Source organism: Arachis duranensis, chromosome 4 (genome assembly GCF_000817695.3).
Source record: "Arachis duranensis cultivar V14167 chromosome 4, aradu.V14167.gnm2.J7QH, whole genome shotgun sequence".
NCBI lineage: Eukaryota > Viridiplantae > Streptophyta > Magnoliopsida > Fabales > Fabaceae > Arachis > Arachis duranensis.
The window spans coordinates 121,421,052-121,445,077 of NC_029775.3; the positions used below are offsets into that span (position 1 = coordinate 121,421,052).

Below are 24,026 nucleotides of genomic sequence, written 5' to 3' on the forward strand. Positions count from 1 at the left end.
TGTAAGAATTCAAATTAATATAGTTTTTATGATTATCAAATTAATTTATATACTCTCAAAAAGAGTTGGTCTCAAAAAAGCCCAATTATTTTGTTTAAGAGTTAAGACTAGGTGCCTTGGCCCAAACTCAAAGCCCAAGACCCAAAAAGAAAAAAAAAACAATACCAAGACCAATAAAAAATTGATAAAAGGTTTGAGTTTGACTTGTTTAGCAATTAGCACCACAAAACTTGGAGTCTATACTACGAAGTACGAATCACAACTCACAAGTTCATAACTCTCTCAGCAGCCACCATTTTCCCCCCAAGGTATGCTCTTTACTGCATTGGCTTTCTACCCCATCATTCAAGTTTAGAACTTTTCACCTCTTTCATTAGTTTTGCCCAACATCAACAGCTTAAGTAAAAGTGGTTTTTTTTTTCGCTGGATGTATTATTTTGATGAAATGCCCAAAATTTATCTCTGATGATTTTGATATTTGACCTTTTTTTGTTGTTGCTAAATCCTTAATTGCCTTGCTTGAGGATATGGGTTGTGATTTCGTCTTTGAATTCCTGAATTTGTTTGTAGTTTGGGGTTTGATTTGATGCTTGAATTGAATGCTTGATTGGTTGATTTTGAACTTTGTATATTGGTTATCTCTTGTTCTGCTGGTCCAGAACTTGAACTTGGTTTCTGAGTTTTATAAGAAGAGAATATATACTTATACCTCAAATGAAATGCTTTTATATGTAAATACCAATGGCAAATATCTTCATTCCACCTAAGACCAAGTCATTCTGCTTCTACCAGCTGTCACTAACAGGACTTGAAGGTTTGAACAGTGTTCTTGAGCTCTATGATTGCCCTAATTTTACTCTTAAATGTTCTTATGCTTCTGTTAAGATCAGGTTGTAGGTTTAACAATCTTGAGTTAACTTGTTGGTTTATTACTTGAGATTTATTTGTATGTTTACTAAGTTTCATGAGTTTAGATGAATTCTCTTGATTCTTAATGGATCTATATCCCTTCTCTCTGGTGTGGTTAAGCATTTCTTCAGTGACTCAAAATACAGGTATGGCAACAGAATCAGATCCTAGGTCGCCGCAGGTGAAGGCCACGCTGCGCCTTGGCTCAGAATCGTACTCCGTTCAGGCGAATAAAGGTTGTTTATCAGAGCAACTGGTTTCACTGAAAGAGGAAAGTATGAGCATATTGAAGGAGTTCATAACAAAGCATAACATCCCTCAAGATGTCCCTGATGAGCCATTAGAAGCTTCTTCAGAAGATGATGATGATACACCTGAGAAACCTCAAGTGAAGTCTAAGAAGACTAAGTTTACTTAGCTTTTGAAATTATTATGTTAGAATCTGTATTGAGTACTTTGACATTTGAATTTTGATTGTGTATCTTTTAAATATTTAATGTGTTTGGTTTAGGAGCTTATTGTGTGTTTCTGTTTCCCAGTTATTTGCTGCTGTTTTTAAAAGATTAAGTGCAAATAACAGATTCTAGAACCACATCCCCACCAGCCACCAACATTTAACAAGATCTCTTTGATTTATTCAGGAGGAGCTGACATAAATGTTAATTATTATTTTTATTTTACAAATGTAAAAAACCCTTTCCTTTTAGAAGAATAGAGTAATATTTTAATAAATAGAATTAATGACAAATAAATACTATGACCTTTTTTTCTTAAAAAATAATCTGATAATAATATTAAATTCATTATTAATTAAAAAGATAATGTTAATAAAGGTCATTAGATGAGGAGGGATAATAAAAAATTTTAAAATTCTATAAAAATTAAAATTTGGCAAAAGAGTTTATGTGACAATAGAATAAGATAGAAGAGATATTATTCTCTAGTTGTAAGAAAATATGAGTATTTACTTTTATATAGATAAAATAGATAGATAGGTAAAATAGATAGATTATTTAATTCATTCAAAATAGTGAAATAATAATCTTATTTTTTGTTAAATCTTATGTTAGTCTGTGTAATTAAGACATTAAATCAGATTTTATTTTCAATGTTACACAAATATGCACAGAACGATAGCAACAGTTTGAGAATGGAGAAAAGCCATGGAAAACTGTATATTTTCATTTTGTACGATTAAATTAAATATCAAAAAATGTTTCCATGAGGCAGAGCACTAGATTTTGAAATATGAACTCTAGTTTTTCTTCTCATATCAGGATAATCATCCCATGTTTGTCTATTACAATTTACAAGTTCATTTCAAGTTAGAAAGCGTAAACACAATCATGATCAGAAAAATCTCCACTTGGCAAGTCATATTTTGATTCAAAGATATCTCCCAATCATGGATACCCCAACCATGACAACACTAACAGAGATACACAACTTCATGATAGTATGTTTGGAAGGTGGAACTTGGAGGAGAGGCGCCACCTAACAAAAAAGTAAAACCAAATTGCATTTATAAAACCTCCTATCATACTTTAGAATGCAGATATAATGAGTTATGAATGTACCAAATTTTTAAAGTGAAAAAAGAATCATGGAACGAATGGATTTAATATAAATGGTTTGAAGTTAACAAGCTGCATAATCTCATGCATGGAAAGCTGCAGATAATTGAAACGTGAGAAATGTTCCTAACCGATATATCTTGCTGCCAATGCTTCTTTATTCCTGATAAATGCCCCTTTCCAACGACAGCAACAACACAGTTATTCTTCTTAGCCACTTCTAGTAGTGAGCGAGACATGTATCTGAATTTTTGAAAGGGAAAATGAATAAAAAATTGTTGATACTGCATACACATCATAGTAAATGCATAACAAAGACAAATTGGACGCAGTTAGATATAAAATCATTCATGTGATTCTGCCTAATTATTTATGCTGTTGAGAGAGAGGATTCATAACAAACATAGACTCTTTGACCAAATGGTCTAGAATTCGATCATCGCTGGCCACATTTTTAATCCGCTACTATTTAGAATATTTTGGATGAGAAAAAACAATAAGAAAACGCTTAGATTTATTTTCTCAGAGAGTAAGGTAAGTTAGAGACATCTTACTGATCTCGTTCATGTAGAACAGTCTCCTGCAAAACCGTAAGCACCTTAAACTCACGTATTTCCTGATTAATACCTTCTCCTTCCATGTGTTCAATTACCTGTCTCTGAAGAAAGCAATCCGAAATTAGAACCAAACAAGAAGGAATTCCTTTAGAAGTAATATATAATATAACAACCAATTCATTCCACAATTATGCAAGGATTCTGAAGCTTAGCTTACCAATTTGGGAAAACTCTGCGTGATGCTTGAGCGATCTATAGGAAAAGTTTCAAGAAGCTTCCTTAAGTGGGGAACGTCTTTGAAGGGAAGAGAACATAGTTTTATGAAGTCCAAAAACGTAATCTTTCTGATGACTCTGGCCATGGTAATCTGTCACAACCGTTGCATAGAAATTATTAACCTTAACCACTGTATTCATTCACATCTCGTTGAATGCACAACAAGATTTCATGCAGCAGCAGTAAACATACTTGAATATAAAAATTCATCTAACCTTTTCATGGCGATCGCCGAGATACACTTTGCCACCATACTTTCTTGCTTCTTCAAATGCCACTCGAAATTCGCTAACAGGACCAACCTCAGGTTGTTTACCAGGCTGTCAAAAATTTTGAATGCAAATATGATGAAGCTATTAAGGATAATATCAAACTATAATTGAAACTTGAAAGTTCTAACCCTAATAGACAGAAAAATCTAAACCCTTGTATCAATTGGAGGATAAAGCACTGCTGAGCCACTTTGGCATAATCCTAAAAGCACAGCCTGCAGGAAAAAAACAATGCAAAATAAGAATTTCAAAATTAGTGACTTTTGCTAATATGCCGAGTTAAAATTCAAGGTGGTCCTTGAAATTGACCATAGCCTGAAGATTCCAATTGCACCGATTACGTCCTGAGATGACTGATCACGCCAATAGGGACGAACGTGGTGCACGCATTAGGGACATAATTAGGGCAATTGGGATCATGTACTATTCAATGCTCGCGGCTAATCTCATGAATTACTTTAGGGTTTAACTCTGATACGCCATTGAATATTTATCTAAACCTTAAATCCTAAAACTCCTTTACACAGTAAGTAGATGAAAATTAAATCTCAAAAACAATGAATAATGATTTCAAGAACTGAGGTACATAACGTAACCTGTGGTTTCAAGTGGCCGATTATTCTTTTAACTTGTTCGCGTGATCTCTGCAACCAATGGAACAAAATTGAAAGGGGCAAAAGAGAATAACAAGGATGAAATTGTAGACATTGATTGAAATGTACCTGAGAATTATAAACAGTGCCAACAAGAAAGACATCGCAAATACCAGAGGAGGATTCGCACTTGAGCTGCACCACATTCTTGTCTCGCAGTGCCGCTGGCAGCTTTATTTCATTTCCTGAAAAGGAAGCACCTTTTGTTTTTTTACTTCTTTCTGTTGTTGCATTTGTTGAGAACCGGCAGTGGTGGCGGTGGCGAGTGAGAAGGCACCGCGTGACTCGGGCGAGTCGAGAGCGAGTTGGTGGCGTTAGCAGTTGAGGAGCCATAAACAGAGAAAGAAGCAACAAAACTGATGAAGCATACAGTAATCATTTTAACGAAGACTAAATAGTCATTGATATGAATATGAACTTGGAAGGGGTGAAGCCAGCTCGACTAGTTAAAGGCCAAGCTAATAAGTTGATGAGTCGAACCTCAAATTGAGTTCATAAATTAAATAATTTGAGTTTGAGTTTGAAAAAGTTTAATTCTTCGTGATATATAATTTTAATTATATATCAAAATACTTTTGTATCCAAATTTTAAATTTATCTAATCACATCTAAACTAAAAAAAATCATTTTTATTATGTCTGTTTGTATACACACGTATTTTAACCATCTTTTTTATCTTTATTTTTGTCTTTTGTCTTTATTTTTGCGTTCTTCTTTTTTTTTCACTTTTTTTTTTCTTTGTCTTCGCATTCTTCTTTATCTTTCTCTTTCTATTTTTTGCATTCCTTCCTTTTTTTCTGCGTATTTTCTCTCCATCGTCATTCTTTTAATGTTGCTTTTGTTGCTGTGTTTTTTTTCTTGTTCATTTGGATTCATAAATGAACTGAAATTGATTCAGATTTGGTAAATATTTATCAGTAGTATCAAGTGAACTTAACTCAATTCACAAATGATAGGTTCAAATTTAAACAAAAAGTGATAAATATTCAATCAGCAAAAAAAAACACATTTCAATTCATTTCTACATACACATGAATTCAATTAAAGTAAAATATGAATCAAATTTCTTAAAGAATAACAGATTTGGTGAATACTTAAAAGTAGTATCCAGTAAATTTTAACTCAATTCACATATGAAGCGAATTCGATTCAAATTTGAACAAATAGTTAAAAATTATTTAAAGAATAAAAAATTTGGTCACTACTTATCATCAGCATCAAATGAATCTCAATTAACACACAAATGAACCAAAATAAACTAAGAAATGAATCAAAATTATTTTATGATGACATCAAAGAAAATCAGAACTAATAAAGATGTTAGCAAAATGTTGGTGTTATTGGTGATAACGATAACAAAAAAGGAAAAGAAAAAAAAAGAAGATGCAACTGAGGCACATGATTTAAAAAGTTGTATAACAAATTGGTTAGACTTGGTTAAATATTTTGCTTGGATGTAGAGTTTTATTCTAATTTTATATATATTAATGTTCTTGTTTAAAGTTTTATAATTATTTTTTATATGATTTTGATGTAAGACATAAACAATATATAATTTATTGATATACAATTATAGATTATGTTCATGTTATTTAAGTCAGCTCGAGTTCGAGTCGGCTTATGAGCTTTTGCCTTTTAGTAAGTCAAACTTGAGTTTAAAAAATAAGCTCGACTGTTAATAAGTTGAGTCATAAGCTAAACTCAAATTTTATGAATTGAATTTAAGTTTGGTCTAGTTTGGCTCAGAGTCTTAAATACGGGGGATATTTACCAAATGCTATTACCCATTTTTCACTTTGAACCAAAATGTCTTCTGCAAATTCAAATATCAATCTAGTGTTTATCATTTCATGTTTTCTTTTTTTATTAATAGTTAATCAAAATAGTTCTTAAACAATCACGAGATAATACTTCTTAAATGGATTTTCCACGACAAATTGCAGCGCGCACATAATTTTAGGGGTCATTTTAATCACTAAACCTGTTCTTTTCGTATGAACTAAAAGAAACATTTTATTTGTTGAATTTATCTTCTAATTTTGCTTTCTAATTTCCATATTGATCATTAACTTCTCATAATTTCTAAAAGGATGTGTCTAGAAATGAAATAGTTATCTACATTTAAGCTTGGCTAATTCAGTAACTGTAGCACATATGTTATTGCTGGTTTAATTTGTTTCTAAACAATGAAGCATATCCTCACCTTGTTAGAGGTTCCTATAATTCCTTGTATTAATTCTCAAGAATCAATTTTGTTTGAAGTTTCTTTCATGAATTCTTTAACATGTAGTATTATCTGTGAATGGCAGATTTCCATATGAGATTATTGAATTGGTAAATTACACACTTTTGATTTGGATTGAAGCAGAAATGGCCATAAAATTTTGCAGTTCAACTCATACAAGACTTATGAAATTCACATGAAATCTATGTTTGCATGCATGTGTGTGCCATCATCTACAAGCCATGCCCCTCTTATTCTGTTGTCCATCTTCAAAAACTTGCCTGTATTCAGAATCAAATACACAATCAGAAGAGTAATCTTAACTATTACAGTGACAGATATTTTGAATCAGAAGGAATAAGAATCAAGAATGAAAAGATAAAATGTAGGGACCTTGCAGCAAAGAGATCAACAACCAGTAAGTGAATCCATGCAGAGGCTAAAGTCAATTCACTAGAGAACATCTTCCCTATACTAGAGAGCTGCACCAAGTATACAACAAGATAATGCAATTTTTCAACTGATATAACTCTTTGGCAAAAATCAAAATTCAATTTTGTTGAATGAATATATACACACATACCTCTGGCAGCAAGTATTTACTTGCAAAAATCAATTTTACTGTCTCTGGAGTCCATGAAAGATACAACAAATATGCATATAGAATGCCAAGCACTACATATGGTATGTTACTTTCCATACACTGCTTAGTCTGCATTTTTCACATTCAAGGATATCAAAGCATTATATGAATGAAAAGACATTGGCATGAACCAAAAGCATTGAAGATGAATTGTGATGATAACCAAGAAACATACTAGGTCAGATTTTGGAGCAAGAACCATTAGTGTGTAAAATGGGAGCACTGCAACTGTTCCCAGTGTAAATACACTGCTCACTAGTTGGGATCCGTCGAACCCTGAAACATAATACACGCGACACAAGCATTGAGCAGAGTGCTTGAATCAATTTGAAAGAGTACAAGACACAAGCATTGTGTAATAATAAAAGGGAGTTTAAGAAAAGCAGTAGATGTAGCAGAAAGAAAGAATCACAGGAAGCTTGTATTCGGCTGCTTTTCGGATAATGAACCGGTCGTGTAGCATTTGGTTTGGCAACAACTCTGGATCCTCTTATGAAACTCCAATCTCCAACTAAATTGACTCTAGTTTTCACAATCCGGTTGTTACAAAGCTCAACACCATTGCTTATGACAGTAAAAGGTTGCCTCTTACAAACCGTGCCACAAGGTTTAATAGGCTTCCCCAAGTGCTTAATCTATAAGAAATAGAGATTCAATTGTAAGCCAACTTCCTGAGATCAAAATACACCAATTTTTCAATATGAAGTATAAACCAACCGCATTAACTTGGCTTTTATCTTCCATTATACTTTAACCTTCTCCTCATTGTGAAATAATCAGGTTTTGCATATTATTCCTTGAACAATATATTTTGTTATTAACTAGTGTTTGGTAAGTATCTTAGGACAAAAGATGCATATACAGAAACACTGAGACACATGTAAGAAAGAAGTTGTATGTCCCTATTCCTGTCTCTAGTGTCCAAAATTTTCAGGTAGACATGTAATTGGGCAAATTTTGTCCCAAATCAGAAACATTTGTCTCATCACATAGATACTTTTACTATACCATCAGCCAAGGTAGCAAAGGGAGCTCAGTGTTTTTTGTGACACAGAACCAACTTTCTGAAACCAAAAGTCCCTTTTAACAATATCATATCAACATAAACCTAGTATAGATCAATCCAAAGGACCCCTTTAATCTATTGAAAGCATTAGAATAAATAAAGAACAAAGAAAACACAAATTCCCATTACTAATGTCTTACTGATTCTAAAGTCCAAAAGGAAAAACCCATTTAAGGAAAGAATGCACAGAAGTCAACAAAGAAAAAAGCAAGCAATGCAAACAAATTTATGGGAAACTGTATATAAGACTAGAAGCACCAAAGAACAAATCAAGCACTAAACTTGAGAAAGAAAAACTGTACCTTTAATGGCAATGGAGAATGGGAGAAGCAGCAAGACAAGGACATGGTTGAAGCAAAAGCAAGAGACCCAAGAAGAGATTCAGCAAGAATGGCCACCTCCTCATATATATAGCATAAAAAAGAGAAACTGAAATTCCTCAGTGAAGAGAGAAAAAAAGAAGCAGCACTGAATTCGAGACCGGAAAAACAGGAATAGTGAGTAATTGCCCACTAACTCAAGACTTGGCTTTGTATCGCAAAGAAAGGAAACAAGGAAAATGGGCACTCACTTAGAAACCCAAAAGTAAAATCTAGTAACACTCTCCCACTTGCACCATCATTTTTGGTTTTGTTTGTCCTTTTTTTCTAGTTTGTGTTTCTTTCACCACTTCTTGGGTGAATTATTGTTACTACTTTAGGCTGAGGAGTGCAGTGCACAAAGCATTAATAAGCATTTGCATCCATCTACCCATTGATGATGATGTATTAATTGATTAAAAATACCTAATCCACTTAAATTGTACTATACTAAAAGCGATTCCACTAACCATCAAAAGAAAGAAGATTAATAATGCAAAAAGTGTCCTATATAAATATAAGTAAGTACTAAGTACAAAACATTGCATGTGAAGAACTGGGAAGCATATAGTTAATTATATTGTACTAAGTTGAAGGGGGGTAGGGCATAAGAGATTTAAACAAGAACTATATACTGATAGATGTCACAGTAATTAATTCTTGTTTGTGGTTGGAATTTGCATATTTTGTATATGTATTTAATTTATGCATGCATGTGAAAATCCAGTAACTCACCACCTAACCTAAGAATCCAAAACAAGAAAAGACTAGATCATTATTTGTTTAAGGAAGATGATATATGATTAAAGAAACAAACTTCTAGAAAAAATTCTTGACCAGAATCTGGAGGATCTCATCAAAAGTTATGGAACTTTAACTCCACTATGCTATATATTTGTACAAAAGTAAAACTAATGACAAACTCATCTTGTGAAAAATTAGCACAGGTGGATATATTGAAGGACAAACTACTAAATTGGTCGTTTGGGTTTAATTTTGTTTTGGTCTTTAAAGTTTAAAGTGTCTTATTTGAATCTAAAAAAATTTTATTTAGCTTCAATGTAGTCCTTCGGTGAAGTCAATGTTAAATAATTGTCCTTTCCTAAAGAAGATGTATAAATTCGAGAGGCACAGGATGAACTACGGATACATCACCACGAGACACTGACCTTAATTTAAGCACATGGAGAATATCTTCGAGAACTCGCTTTTCACATAAAAGTTCGTTAATTATTTAACACTAGAATGAGACGGTAAATTAATAATAGTATATAATAAATATTAAAAATTGTTATATTTTATAGAAATAAATTAAATATGTGTAAATTGAAGTTAAATTTAAAAGGTGTTTTATTTTAAATAATTTGTAGTACAAAAGATTTGGATGTTGGAGTTATACAAAGTGATATTTTTATTTGGTGATTTGATTTTTGCATTTGTTTTAGTTGATGGACTTAGTCATCTTATGTGGCACTCGTCCTCCTTTTTTTTGTTGGTTGTTAGAGTTGTTGCTTTCTTCTTTTTGTCGTAGGTTCTTGTGAAGACATGTTCTTTATGAATTGTTGAATTTGATGCATTTTCTATTGTGTTATTTGGTTCCATCTTTGTATGTATGTTCTTCTTCCGAAGATGTATCTTGAATTTGTATGGTTTTCTTTCTCCTTAATCTCTTGATAGGGTGATGCTTCAATGTCATTATTTTTCTGAAATGTCATTAGATTTGAAGCTGTTGTGCCCAATAAGTTTTTTGCGTCGCCATCAAATAGTATAAAAGTTGTTGTAACACTTTTATCTTAAACCTTTAATTGAATTCTGAACCTAAAATAAGTATTGGGTTAACAACTAATAATTTGATAGATGAGATTATGAAAAGTGTATAGAGTTACCTTATTGTTGGATATTGTGGTGTTTGATTACATGTGTCACAAATGTAGTTGTTTCTTTTTTTATATGCTTTCTTCTGACACTTTTTACATTTAACATAGTTCCATCCTAATTTGTCATCAATTTCGTTTATAGTTGCTAAAATTATGAAGATCTTTTCCTATTCCAATATTCAATTTATGTTATCATTAGGTATGTGGTATTTGAGTAAGTATAAATGTATGATGCATGTTGTGATTTTTTTGTCATACCTGATCATCCGATTCTCATTGCATGGCCATTAGACATTGGATAGTTATTCGATTTCTAATTGTTCTACTATGAAAGAATGATGCTCTATTGAGTAAGTTTGAAATGTGCAGTTCGAAAATAAATTTTTTGTGCTAAATTTGATGTTATGTGAAGGAATAATGATAAAAGACTTATATATGTAGTTTAAATGGTATGAAATTTAAATATTTATAACGTAAAATTTATTATGATTAATAATATTATTATGACATTTGTAATATGGATATTTATTACTTTAGTGAGTTATTTATAAAAATTAATAAATTAATTGTTGCGGTTATAAATTTATTGTATTGTTTATAACGGTAAGATATAATAAATATAGGAATATGAATTCAATGTATTTGTAGGTTACAAATTTGTTGGATTCTATTTTTTAGTTTTTTATTTGTATATTTTATTTTTTGCTGATTTAGAAATAATAGTTGATTTGGCAAGAATTGAGTGGTTGATTCTAAAGTTGAGCCAAGTAAGCAATGTTGCTGACATGGCATTAATAGGAGGAAAGAAATGTCTCAAAAGTAATGTGGTGCATGCTTATGTATCTACTTTTATATATTAATAATAGATTGACTTTACGACAGGATTATATTAAAACTAAATGAAATTTTTTTGGATTTAAAAAAGACACTTTAAACTTTAGAAACAAAAACAAGATTAGGCCCAAATAGACCAATTTAATACTTTACTCTATATTGAATAAGTTTTGCTAGGTAGACAATAACTTTTATGAATAATGTGAATAATGAATTTTAGAATTGGTCCAATAAAGTAAAAAAAAAACACTTTACTCTCAAGTTTTTCCCTAAACCCTAACATTAGGATAACTATCCGCACACCTAATGAATTAAACATTCATCCATTGTTAATTGTGCATAAGTAAACCGAATTAAAAGAAATAATCATCCAATTAAAAATAATGAACATAATCATCTACATACCTATTGAATTGAACATTCGATATATCCATTATTCACGTTATTTAGTATTTTCATCGTGTATCTACCTTTTCCATATAGAATTGTGTACAAGGCAAGCTTAATTGATGTCCATATAGTAATAATAGAAGTACTTAATGACAATGAGTTAAAATGAGGTTGTAACTATTCATTGAGTGTTCTATAAAAGATGAAGCTTTTATTCTAGATACAAATTATTCATTTGAGTACATTATATTAGACATACCTATGCTCACTTTTTTCATTGGCAGAACATAAAAATCATACCGCGTGTTAGAATCTCAAATTCTGAATGCATGAGTGTGGCGCATGCTAATGGATTCATCATAATAAGAATAAGAAGTTAAGAACACACTCATTATGTCTGATATCCATTCATTGATGGTATAAAAAGTCAATGACACTTGTCACTTGTAACTCTTTTCTTAACACTAAAGTGGTTGGCAACTTGGTTTTCTTCAATCTCAGATGCTATAATAACAACAACAATAGCCGCTTATCACTTTAGCAATTACTCCTATAATATTCCAATTCTTGTAATGTTTAGTACTTTTGATTGATAATATGGCACTGCTAATTAAACATATATCTAACAAAAATTATTTTATTTTATTGAAATCATGAAAATTAGGGTTAGTGTTTCATTCTTGTTTGGATATAGTTTAATCATTTGGGCCAATAATTTTTTTCTCTTTTTATTAAGATTGTTTTTGTGAGATTTATTTAATTTAATATTTCTTGAGAGAGGTTAGTCATTTGGGTCCAATAATTTTTTCCTTATGAAATTTCATTTTTTTAAAAGATTTATTTAATTTTGTTTATTTTTATCATAAGATACACATATATTTAAAATACTAATATACATAAATTATAAAATAATCTAAAATAAAAATATGTCAAAAAATATATTGTGGTTAAAAGGAAAAAATAACTTTGAAAAGATTAAAACTTTTAAATTCTTAATATAATAGTGATATAATTTAACATTCTAATTGATATAATAAGAATATGATTTAATTATTAGTATTTGTAATTTTTGTGTATTTATTATTTTACATATTATTTTTGTGTGTCTCAAAAGAGTGAAAGACTAATATGCCACCTTCTTTATACTCCACTTTTGTTGCCATATTCAACTTTGACATGATTACTTGAATTTCTTTTATATTTTTATTGGGAAGCAAAATATGATTAGTTGATCACTATGTTTTCCAATGTGTTTGTTTGCTTCTTCTTTTTATAGTTAAAAGGAAATATAAACTAATTTTTTATTTATTGACAAAAACGACATCGTATAAAACATTTTCCCTATGACCCTAACATTAATTGTGTGTGATATAAATAGGATCCAGCCATGTGTGAATGGTTCCTCTCACTCTCAGCTTCTGTTGGTTGATTTCTTGGTTTGGAGGACACCCCCTCAAAGCAAAGGTCTCTCTCTCTTCTTTGAACATGTTTTCTACCATTGATCTACTTGCATGTTACTTGTACTTTTGCTACTATGTTCTTTATTTGACTCAATTTTGTTTGAGATTATGTATTGTGTTGTGTGTTTGTTGTGTTTTTATTATTATCATTTCTGGAATCTAGAGATCTAATTGTTAAAATAAATAATTAAATAAAATTCTGTGATGGTTAGCTGTGATGCATTGATTTTAGCTGGTAAAGAAAACTTTCTTTTTTTTTGTGTGTTATCCTCATAAAGGTTAAAGCTTTTTCATTTCATGAACATAGATCTGCTGTTGATTTGAGCAAATTATTGTACCCATTTATTTGATATTGGGAAAATGGTAATTAGGTTCAACACAAAATGTGATGCATTGTATAGATCAGGGTAGATAGATCTATTATCACATTGCTGGTGATAATGTTATCTATATGTTCTTGTCCCACTTGTAAATTAATTGAGATATCTGTGAGTAAGGGCATGTTGCAATTTTTGTTACACCCTGCACAAACATTTCTTGAATGCATTTTATTTTGTCTTGTTCAGGCGTTCTACTGTGGAATTTAGCCGGTTTTGAAGATGAATTGTTATAATCTTCAGCAGAACGCCTTCGCAGCCGGTGAAGAGTTGAGAGGTTCTCTCCCCATTACCGATCAGAATAGCCTGGTTTTTTGCCCTAAGCCGCGCCGAGTTGCAGTGTTGAACATGCCGCTAAGGCCCTTTAGATGGCATTCAAGGTAACTCAAGTGCCAACGGTTCGCCTTTTCTTGGCATTATTGTGTTTTGGTTCCCAGTGATGGTCTAATGATCTGTTGTGTTATGGTTTTGTTTCAGTCAACAAGCTGAGATTTCTGATTCAAAGGCTGGGGCAGATCTACTTGACATTATTCTCAAGCAGGTAAATGATTGCTCTGTTGCAAATTTGTTGTCGTGTCTCTTTTTTGACGTATGAGGATAAAGAATTATGATAGGGGTAGAGTTTATCTATCATTGAACATGTTGATACCATGATGGTTTGTGCATTTTTTATGTTATACATGCTTTGTTGTTAATTTGGATTGCACTTCTTTTTCCCTCTTTCTTTGGTGTGCCGAGTAGCTTCTTCTGAATTCGAACTATTTTAAGCTCAAAGAGACGTAGCATTTCAGAAAATTTGTAGTGATTGTGATGTCATTTCGGTTTTTGCCATATTCGGTCTTATCTCGACTAATTCTTTTCTCTTTCTATTTTGTTGTATGTTTCAATAGGAGGGTAATGGGGAAGAATTTGCAAACCAGGTGGCCTCATCTCCTCCATATTTTTGTGGCTCCCCACCAGTTCGGGCTGCGAATCCCTTGATCCAAGATGCTCAATTTGGAGATGAAAAGCAGGCTCCTATATCTACAATTTTGTCACCATTAGGTTTAGCGTCTCCATCTTCAGCTTCTCACAAAGGAGGGTGTGTTAGGATGAAGTTTGGACTCAAACCGGCCGCAGTGAGGGTAGAAGGATTCAATTGCCTCGGCAGGGATTGCCAGAATTCCAGCATCCCAGCCGTCGCCTAAACATTTGTCGAACTGTACATAGAAGGACCACTACTTAACCAGAGAGAATTTTGAGTGTTTTGGAAGGAATAAGAAATTCGGTTAGCCATGTATATAACATGTTTTTTGGATGCGGTGGTTATATCATCTTGACTATCTTTGTGAGTAACTGCAAAAAAGAAAAAAAAATGCTAACCTTGTGTTCTTGAGAAGGTTTAATTTGCTATGTAAAGAGCACTTTTTTGTGTAATATAAGGCAGTTGTATCTAAGCTTCTCCTAATTTTATTTTGTTTTATTTTTTCTAGTGATCACCACAAGAGTGTCCTGTATAGAATTGGTGATAATGGCCATCTTCCTGTAATATTAGTTTTAGGCAACTTTTTAGAAGTAAGTTTATTTATGAACTAGTATTTTCTGTCTTATATGCAACATTTAAGTTATGAAGTTTATGGTTATCACTATTCATGCTTTTGGTCAATTTCTTCAGGTATGGTGATGATAACTGATAAGGACCCTCTTCCTATGATTTGGCTAACATGATGCAAATGTTCCTGTCAATTATATCCTCTCAATAAAAAATTTCAAGATTTCCTTCTCCACAAAAGTTTTGGAAAACCAAAAACAAAATATGCTGATATATTCAGAGACCAGAAAGAAAACAAACTAAAGAAACTAGTCTTTTGTCATAAAAAAGTTACACAAAATGACACATTTTTAGCTTTTCATTAATAAATCATTTTGTTCTTTTTCTTTTCTTGTTTTTGGTTGATTAGCTTGCCATTTTCATTCAATAATATTATTGGTAATACACACAAATTACTAAACAATGAATATATTTATCAACTGTATACACAAAAATTAAATCAATCATCCATATAAAATATAAAGGTAAAAAAATGCGTCTTTATACACAAATATACAATGCAAAATGCGAAAATATGTGGGACTATTGGCAGTACAGAAGATGAAACTTCTTATCCTTTGCTGTACCTTATTAGAGTCTTTTCCACAAATGTAGCTATCATCAGAAGGGTCCAGCATTGAATGAAAACCAGAAAGGGCACCAAAATGAGTTATTATCTATCACTATTCACACTTCACACTTCACAACTAACAACCGCTACATGATGAACCAGTTGGTAAGCCATGACTACCACCAAGAAAAAGTTCCATAACAAGACAAATAGAGAATGGACTTTGAGATTGATTATATCAGCCATTTGTTGGGATTTTCGTTGCTCCAGCATAAACTTTAGTATTTTGGCAGCACTAGAGATTGGTTATAATGTATATCTTCTTAACATAATTTGATTACTTCTAGAAAGAAAAATACAACAATGTCTATTTCATTTTGAACCTTTAGCAGCTTTACGACAACATGCATACACATTGAAGTTATTTCATTTTGCCAAGGTTGACTTCTGAATTATGCCAATTTATGTTCTTGTCTTGATGCATTTTGCTGGAGGACAAATCTACTTTTAGTTTGTTGTGAAACTGAATCTAACTTATAGCATATACATTCATAAAGTAAAGCACTTATTCATTATTAGTTCTCATATCATATCCATTCACCATCATTTGAAGATCCAAGAACAGAGATTAAAAACACAGCATGACATTTCTCAAAGAGAAAATGCAGGACACTAAGTGGGAAATATATAGGTTCTTATAATGTTCTAAGTAAAATTGAAACAAACCCAGATCCCAAATTTAAGTTGTAAATATCAAATTTAATAGCCCGGGGGCTTGTAGGCAATGAAACTGATGCACTGCACTTGGCGAACGTTGTCGAATCCGATGATCCGGATGAAGGCAGATGGGTAGGCTGCCTTGGCCTCCTGAAGCTCCTTGATGACCTGACCAGAGTCGGTGCAGCCGAACATAGGCAGCTTCCACATGGTCCAGTAGCGTCCGTCATAGTATCCTGGTGATCTGTGGTTCTCACGGTAGACAAAGCCGTGCTATAAAACACAACACAACATATCAAACATCATATTCAAAACAAAAGGGTCTGCATCAAGAGACAAAAGAACAAGGATACCTCCAATTCGAATTCCAAGCAGGGAACCCATCCCTTCCTGAGAAGGTAATCTACTTCCTTTCTCAATTGTTCGTCTGTGAGATCTGGCAGGTATGAGAGAGTCTCGAACTTCTTCTTGCCAACTGGTGGCCACACCTAGTAATTCATAGTAATCATGCATAAGCTCAATCCTATGTTCATGTCTTTATGATCAAGTACCTTAAACTCTAACACATGATTTGATTCCTATTATGTCTCATGATTAGATCACTAGTGATGCATCAACAGAATTCATTGAATGTTTTATACATGATTCAACAAATAATTAAGCAATATTACATTATTACCTGCATGCATTGCACTCTTCCACCGTTGTTGGCGACGGAGGTGATGTCATTGTTGGCCTTCCTGGTAACTGGGAAGCCAGCAAGGGACTTGAGGCCGGTGAATGGAGCCACCATGTTAGCCTGTGCCGGAGAGGCACGGCTAACGGTGGTCACGGCGGTGGAGGAAATCATGGAGGTTGCCATTTGTTCCTTTCTTCCTTCTTAGCTTGCACTCTCTATAACTCTCTAAGTTACTTACTACTATGCAAGTCTTCCACTAAAGCCTTGCTATATGTGATGGTTGAATTTGGATATTTCTAATCGTTGGACAGTGCTATGCCATCACACTCATAATCACCACATAACATTGCAAGTTTTTTTTCTTCAATGCTAGCCATATCGTTGGGAACCAATGTGGCATTGCCACGTGGACCAAGGTCCACAATCTTATCTCTTTCATGGGAAGAACATAAATGTGTGATGGTGGTTATAAGTTGATTCATAATTCATTCACCCTTTTTTAGTTGGATTGTAACCCTTAGATGGCTTTGTCAATTGTAATAGTGGCAAAAAGTGGAAACATGTTTACTTGGAAAATAAGATAAATACAAAAACATCCATATAGATGTTTGCTCTGTTTTTTCTAACTTTAAATCTTAGAGTCTTGTATATTGACTTGGCCTCATGCAATTTTGTAAATACCTATCATGCATGGTATGGACTTGTTTAACCCTTTCCTTGATTTGATGTAAATATAAACGTTAGAAAAATTCGGAATGGGGAAAAAAACAATGGGATGAAACGTTTCCGTTTTGTTGGTTTGTTGAGAATGTGATCATGTCTTCATTCCAAATTTCAGAGAAACGTTTCTGCACTTCTCAATGTTTTTAATTTTGTATGGTTTTTATTGGATTCGTTTTACCACCACACAGAAGCAACATAGTTAGATGTGAACATGTGAAATTGTGAGCTGGGTGAAAGGGAGAATCAACCGATGATGCATTTCCTTATACCTTATCATGCATGATTGGTTAATGGACATGTATTTTTATTTTTTAAAACATCAAGACCCACATTTTACTATACCATTCATACAAACCATACAATCATGACCAAAATGCAAGCCATAAAACACCCCTATTACCTTATCTTTAAAGCACACTGCATGGATAATAATAATGTTGACATTTAATAATAATAATAACCATAATTATGTTCTTTTCAAGCTTGATAAGGTGAATCTGACTATTTAATGTATTAGAAGACTACAGCCAAGAGAATAGATAATAAGGTAAGGGACAAATTCGGCAGTGAAATTTAGCCACTAAGGCACTATAAGCTGTTTACTATAGGTGGTTGCTCCTGCGACTCTTAAAACAGTAATTGAATTCTCAAATTCTTATAACCCTATCAGCTGAGGAATGTAATGGTGTCTGCTAGTACGAATGTTCTTCATAATCGATAGAGAAGTTTGAGTTAGGCATCCCCTCTAAAATGACTAAATATCTGAATTATTCTAATTTGTATCCAACTCAGCAAGATGGTTACATTTCCCAACATAAAAGCAGGAAGAAAGCAACATATAAAGAGGAACTAGTGGGCTTCATAAGATACACCATCAGCATGAAAAATATCCAAATAAGACATTCTGCAAATTGCCTTCCTAAATACACCATAATCTTTCCAATCTTTCTAACAAATTAATATAACCATACATCCACTCTCCCTTCTTTAGAACCTCTTATAAAATACTTTCAATCTCATCACCTGAACTACAAGACTCATACCTTCTTTTGAACATGCTGACTTTCACTGAACAGGGTTTTCAAAGATGAATGCATAGTACTGTGGTTCCTTGTTTACACTTTAGACCCAGCAATGCAGATTTCTATCAAAGAGAGTTCTTTATTTCAAGAATTCATTAATACCATCTTATCTAACTTGCATGCTGAACTCAGATCTTTGAAAACTAACATGAGTGGACCAAAGTCAATTATATCTTTGCTAGTAAACTCAAAACATTGAGCTAGAAAGTGTTGCAATGATAACAACTATTGGGATTCAGCATCTAGCTCCTGCTTAATGTAACAAAATTCTCTTTCCAGGTAATACACTATGTAATCATCTAACAATTTTAATACACCAAAAAAAAAAACACGTAGGAACAGAAAATATAACTACCAAAGTTCAAATTAGGAACCTCAAATTTGACACATTTCAAAAGATTTTCATACACAGAATCTAACAACACCACCATGTTAGATGATGTAGCTACAAGCAATTCATATATATTGCACTTTGCAAAACCAAATTGTCGTCTCCTTATGCCTCAGAAATTAAGACAAACAAAATCTCAACTAAAATTTTCAGATGAAAGAAAAATAGAAGACTGTGATTTTGAAATTAAGTGACAAATTTAGGTTTACAAGAGCGTGAAAGGGCCAATTTCTAGCACGAACCCTAATTCCTTTGCGCTCTGAACCCTATCGCACGATGCCGTGCCAAGAAATTGCAGCTTTGCGCTTGTTCCTATGCGTCCACACGTCGTTGTTCTTCTTCCAGTTCCGAACCTGCAGCTTCTCCTCTCCTCTCGCTCGCGGCGCGAAGAACGATGCTCTCGACGCAACCACCGCAATCCTCGGCAACCCGAGGGGAAGCGATTCGGATCCAGATGCAGAAGCAGAAGCAGAAGCTGATTTTCCCTTTGGCGAGAACGCCGACAAGAACGCGTTCCTCGATGCTGAACCAGCGTGCTGCGGAGGCAGCATCAGATTGAACGCGAACACACCACGGATGTTGTTGTTGCCTTCGATGGAGTTATCGATCTGGAGCGATTTGCGCGACGGCTGAGTAAGGGCTTTCTCCGGCATGGCACGGCGGCGGACTCCTTCGGTCCATCGGACGAGGGCGATGCTGGAGGAGCGATTGGGATCGTACTCGATCCGCTCAACAACGCCCCCAGAGGAAGGTGCGGCGTTGCGCTTGAGATCAATGGTTCGCTGGAGGCGCTTGGCGCCGCCACCGCGGTGGAAGGAGGTTATGCGACCGGAGGAGTTGCGGCCGGCGGTCTTGCCGGTTCCGAAGGTGAACTGACGAAGCGCTCTCTTCACCGACGACATTGTTTGTAGGCCAAAGAAGCTGCGCTGAATGCGAGCTTCGAGCGTTAAACCCTATGCTACTCTTCCTAATCCACACGTGCCTTTTTTCCTTTTATTAATTAAAAAGTAAAAGATATATAGGTCCCTCACCTTTTTTTTTTCTTAGTTATTTTTGTCACAAAAACGATGTCGTTTCATTACCTCTCCCAAATTTTTAAATTTTTCTGCCATAATTCATCATCTGCACAGAAACAGCAAAGTGGATGTTGTGAAGAGTGAACGAAGAAATGAAATTCTTCGTGCCATGACATCTGAAGGAGTATCATCAAGTTGGAGAAGAAGTAGAGGTGGGAGAAAAGAAAAGAACTCCACATCCAACACCAAGTGTTTTTATTAGAAAAGATTGAACACAAGCTTGAAAAAACAAAGTGAATCCAGATTCAGAATGAAATCCGTTATCAGGTTGAGCCCTGAGTTCTTCTCGAGAATGGAGAGCACCATCCTCTACCGTGACGGTAGCAACAGTGACTTTTCAACTTGGAGGATTGATGGTCTTCGATGAACTACTTCCATGGAGACAAGACCAAAGCAAAAAAAAAAAAAGCGAAAATCAGATTCGAATTACTTACTCCACCACATCCAATGGCGAAGGAAAGTGAATCACCTTCATGACCGAGCGAAACAATGACCACAAACAACATTTAGTCCAAAATTTGTTAGCTGAACAAGTGAAAAATAAAGGGAAGATTCAATTTAATTCAATTCATGCTATTTATCTTAAGTAAATACATAATTCAGGTCATTGATTACAAATCAGTTCAAAGATAACCACAAGTACCACATCTTAGGACTTAACTTATAGGATGATTTTAACTTATAATCTGATTAATATAAATACACTAAGAACACTATCATCTATACCTAAGGATAAGGATGCATCAAGCTTTTTCTTCAATTGTATTACAGCAGCCTTGCTGCCCTGCGCTCTTATGGAGAATGTATGTATCATCTTTCCCTCCGATGTTGAAACACCTGACTCTGGAGCCATGATTTGATGCTCCTGTAATGTCTTAATGACTACGGAAACCGGGTGGAGATCCAAGAGGCCAACTTACTCGCATAAAATGCTATCTTGACCAAATCCAAAACACCCTGATCTTCTGGCATTGTTTCTACGGAACCAAACTCAACAACTCCGACTTTAAGAGGCACAAAAACAACCGTTTGAAGACCAACTGATCTCCCAAGTAATGATCTTGATTCTAGTTGGTTTGAACAGTTAGCAAAATCAGAAACTCAAATTGATTTGCCAAACTTGAAAGAGCCACCAGGGCCACAAGGCGAATCGAAACCAAATATATAATACTTTGAGGCCAAATAAAACATATGCAACTCCGAAACCCTATCTAATCTTGCATAATTTGCCTCTTTCGACACATAGCAAGCAAAGTATGCATCAAGCTTCTCCAGCACCTTCTTTCGCAACTCCTCTTCATCACCCTTACTAACTCCACTCCAATTCCCTTCAGATCCTCCCTCGCCAGCTTCGCCCCCTTTGGGATCGCAGCATTGGCCGTCGCCCCAAATCAAGGCGGAGCCACCATATTTCAGCCCAGCAACCAACCAAAAAATAGCGTAATTCCACTTGGAACCCTCTAGAACCTGGCACAGCCACCGCCAGACGCCAGCATCAGTTACGGCCAAAGTCAAAGCAGAAGCAACCACGATGGAGACGAAATTATTGGAAACAAGGTGCAACAGCTTCTGCACCCAACACAGATTCCAACATACCCTTGTCTTCATCACTCACACAAAACACAGATTCCACTTCTTCTCCAGTTTGATGATACTCCTTCAGATGCCATGGAAGGAAGAATTTTCTTTCTTCTTCCACTCCTTACAACACCCACTTTGCCGATTCTGTGCAGACGAGGGATTAGGGCAGACAAATTTAAAAGATTGGAGGTGGTAACGAAACGGTGTCATTTTTGTCTCTGAGGACTTATGTGTCCTGTTTCGAAAAGCTCATTGCCACGTGGACTCCGTAACGGCTAGGTCAGCGCAATCTCTTCCGTCCAACTCAAACGCCTGAATTAAACGGAAAGGTTGAAATGTCCATTTTTTTTTTTGGTGAAGGACTTGAGTGTATTTTTCGTTTCTTAAGGATAAAAATGTCCGAGAAAAAAAGGTTAAAGACCTATTTGTTCTTTATATATATATATATATATTTCTCTTGTGAATTAATAGAATTTCTTTTATGATTGTGAATTCATTATTATTTTGAAAAGGAAAAGTATAGGTAGACAATGAAAATATTAAATAATGTGAATAATGGATATGTCCGATATTCAATTCAATAGGTATGTATATAATTATGTTGATTATTTTTAATGGGATAATGGTTATTTCTTTTGATTTGATTTACTCATGCACAGTTAATAATGACTGTATGTTTAATTTACTAAATGTGCATATGGTTATCCTAATGTTAAGATTTAGGAAATAATTTGGGGGTAGAGTATTTTTTTATTTTATTAGGTCAAGTTTAAAGTTTATTGTTCACGTTATTTACAAAAATCATTATCTACCTAACAAAATCGTTTTAGAGAGGTAGATAGCTAAGCAATGAAAACTTGAGAATATGCATACGAAGAGTGATAAGGACTAGCAAATTTTGTGATTTATAAACTCTAGTCATTAATTAGTTATTATTAATATTTTAATAATATAAAATTATATCTAATAGTATAAAATTATTAATTTATTTTTTACTGATCATATTTAAATGAAAGTGCTTACCCTTAAATTTTATATATTTATAGCTACCTTTGGAGCGTATTTTTGGTCTGGTGGTGGAACACTTCAACCGTAAGTACGAGGCAAAAACATGGTCCTCTCCAAAGAAGGCCCAACAAGACCAAAAATGGTTTATCAAAAGTAATGGATTTATAACTGATCCAAAAATAAAATTTATGGAGAACAGTAGGGCCTCATTCATGTTAGTCCACTCATCAACCATTCATGTACACAGTTGACCTAACCAACCCAAAAAAACAAAAACACACACAGAGTTGACCTTGTATGAATAATGCAACTATTTTATGATTTTTCTTAAGGATACAAGTCTTTAACCTTATCGATAAAGTCGAGATTAAGAACTTAATTAGGAGCCGAATATGGTTGGTATTTGCTTAATATAGTACTATAAGCAAGCAACTGGTCCATTCCACTAACGAGTAATAATCCAACTAAAAACAATTTCAGTTAAGTAATGAGTAATGATGACTAACAAAGTTTTTCTTTTCCCATTAATTAAGCATTGGATTCAATGAACCTAAAAGTAGAATTGGGTGGTGGTGGGGTCCACAGGCAGAGGAACCTAGTTTGAGGCAGAGTCGTCGCCCATAGGAGTGAATATAAACCAGAAACCAGTGATTGGTTTTAAACAAAACCATGATTAGGATTAGCAATATAATACTAATACTAATGAGGACGGTAATTAATTAATTAATGGAAAGATGGTTCCCAAAAACCGGGAGCTAAGCTAAGGTGGAAGGAAAGGTCCAAATAAATTGGCAAACAGATTTGAGATTATTTTAATGCCGCAATTTTCACATCCTAACCTAACTGCTAAGTGCACATTACTCATGCCACGCGCCGTCTTCTCTTCTTCTTTGCTGTATATGTATTTTTAATAATTAATTTTATTATATAAATAATATTTTTAGTTATCAAAATATTTTAATTTATTTTCTCGAAATGTATGGAAGCCATAGCAGGCTAGCTAGCAGCTGTCCCCACTTTCCAGAACTAAAATTCTGATTATCTTAGCTTTACCCAATTTTCTCCTCATCCTTATCTTCGTTGACCTCTTTATTTGACAAATTTTGCTAGAAAATCAATAAAATATTTGTATAATATATATAATAAATTATTTATTT

General features: G+C 33.8%; 6 protein-coding genes across 7 annotated transcripts; 1 reads left to right on the forward strand and 5 right to left on the reverse strand.

The window, feature by feature from the left end:
• Nucleotides 1–2,144: 2,144 nt before the first annotated feature.
• LOC107486890 (uncharacterized) lies at nucleotides 2,145–4,648 on the reverse strand. The gene is made up of 8 exons (XM_016107463.3): nucleotides 4,311–4,648; nucleotides 4,185–4,232; nucleotides 3,741–3,803; nucleotides 3,532–3,636; nucleotides 3,258–3,407; nucleotides 3,038–3,141; nucleotides 2,615–2,726; nucleotides 2,145–2,403 (listed from the first exon to the last, which is right to left on the reverse strand). The coding sequence occupies exons 1-8, from the start codon at nucleotides 4,572–4,574 to the stop codon at nucleotides 2,296–2,298; spliced, it is 954 nt and encodes a 317-aa protein (XP_015962949.1). The 5' UTR covers nucleotides 4,575–4,648; the 3' UTR covers nucleotides 2,145–2,295.
• A 1,924-nt stretch (nucleotides 4,649–6,572) lies between these two features.
• Nucleotides 6,573–8,895, reverse strand: LOC107486892 (protein ABA DEFICIENT 4, chloroplastic). The gene is made up of 6 exons (XM_016107464.3): nucleotides 8,477–8,895; nucleotides 7,521–7,743; nucleotides 7,284–7,384; nucleotides 7,049–7,177; nucleotides 6,859–6,947; nucleotides 6,573–6,746 (listed from the first exon to the last, which is right to left on the reverse strand). Exons 1-6 carry the CDS (start codon nucleotides 8,519–8,521, stop codon nucleotides 6,695–6,697), a joined length of 639 nt encoding a protein of 212 aa, XP_015962950.1. The 5' UTR covers nucleotides 8,522–8,895; the 3' UTR covers nucleotides 6,573–6,694.
• Nucleotides 8,896–12,990: 4,095 nt separating this feature from the next.
• Nucleotides 12,991–15,116, forward strand: LOC107486889 (uncharacterized). The gene is made up of 4 exons (XM_016107462.3): nucleotides 12,991–13,098; nucleotides 13,661–13,851; nucleotides 13,949–14,012; nucleotides 14,362–15,116. The coding sequence occupies exons 2-4, from the start codon at nucleotides 13,694–13,696 to the stop codon at nucleotides 14,656–14,658; spliced, it is 519 nt and encodes a 172-aa protein (XP_015962948.1). The 5' UTR covers nucleotides 12,991–13,098; nucleotides 13,661–13,693; the 3' UTR covers nucleotides 14,659–15,116.
• A 1,048-nt stretch (nucleotides 15,117–16,164) lies between these two features.
• Nucleotides 16,165–17,330, reverse strand: LOC107486888 (ribulose bisphosphate carboxylase small subunit, chloroplastic 1). 2 transcript variants are annotated; one of them, XM_021141370.2, is made up of 3 exons: nucleotides 17,009–17,330; nucleotides 16,675–16,817; nucleotides 16,165–16,602 (listed from the first exon to the last, which is right to left on the reverse strand). In XM_021141370.2, exons 1-3 carry the CDS (start codon nucleotides 17,189–17,191, stop codon nucleotides 16,308–16,310), a joined length of 621 nt encoding a protein of 206 aa, XP_020997029.1. In that variant the 5' UTR covers nucleotides 17,192–17,330; the 3' UTR covers nucleotides 16,165–16,307. The 2 variants fall into 2 exon arrangements, with proteins under 2 accessions (XP_020997029.1, XP_015962947.1); XM_016107461.3 differs by having other exon boundaries at nucleotides 16,683–16,817; nucleotides 17,009–17,323.
• Nucleotides 17,331–19,161: 1,831 nt separating this feature from the next.
• On the reverse strand, nucleotides 19,162–20,188 carry LOC107486887 (60S ribosomal protein L2, mitochondrial). Its single transcript, XM_016107460.3, has one exon. It carries the CDS (start codon nucleotides 20,104–20,106, stop codon nucleotides 19,471–19,473), a length of 636 nt encoding a protein of 211 aa, XP_015962946.1. The 5' UTR covers nucleotides 20,107–20,188; the 3' UTR covers nucleotides 19,162–19,470.
• A 974-nt stretch (nucleotides 20,189–21,162) lies between these two features.
• Nucleotides 21,163–21,888, reverse strand: LOC107486784 (transcription factor MTB3). Its single transcript, XM_016107359.1, has 2 exons — nucleotides 21,396–21,888; nucleotides 21,163–21,347 (listed from the first exon to the last, which is right to left on the reverse strand). Exons 1-2 carry the CDS (start codon nucleotides 21,886–21,888, stop codon nucleotides 21,163–21,165), a joined length of 678 nt encoding a protein of 225 aa, XP_015962845.1.
• Nucleotides 21,889–24,026: the final 2,138 nt, after the last annotated feature.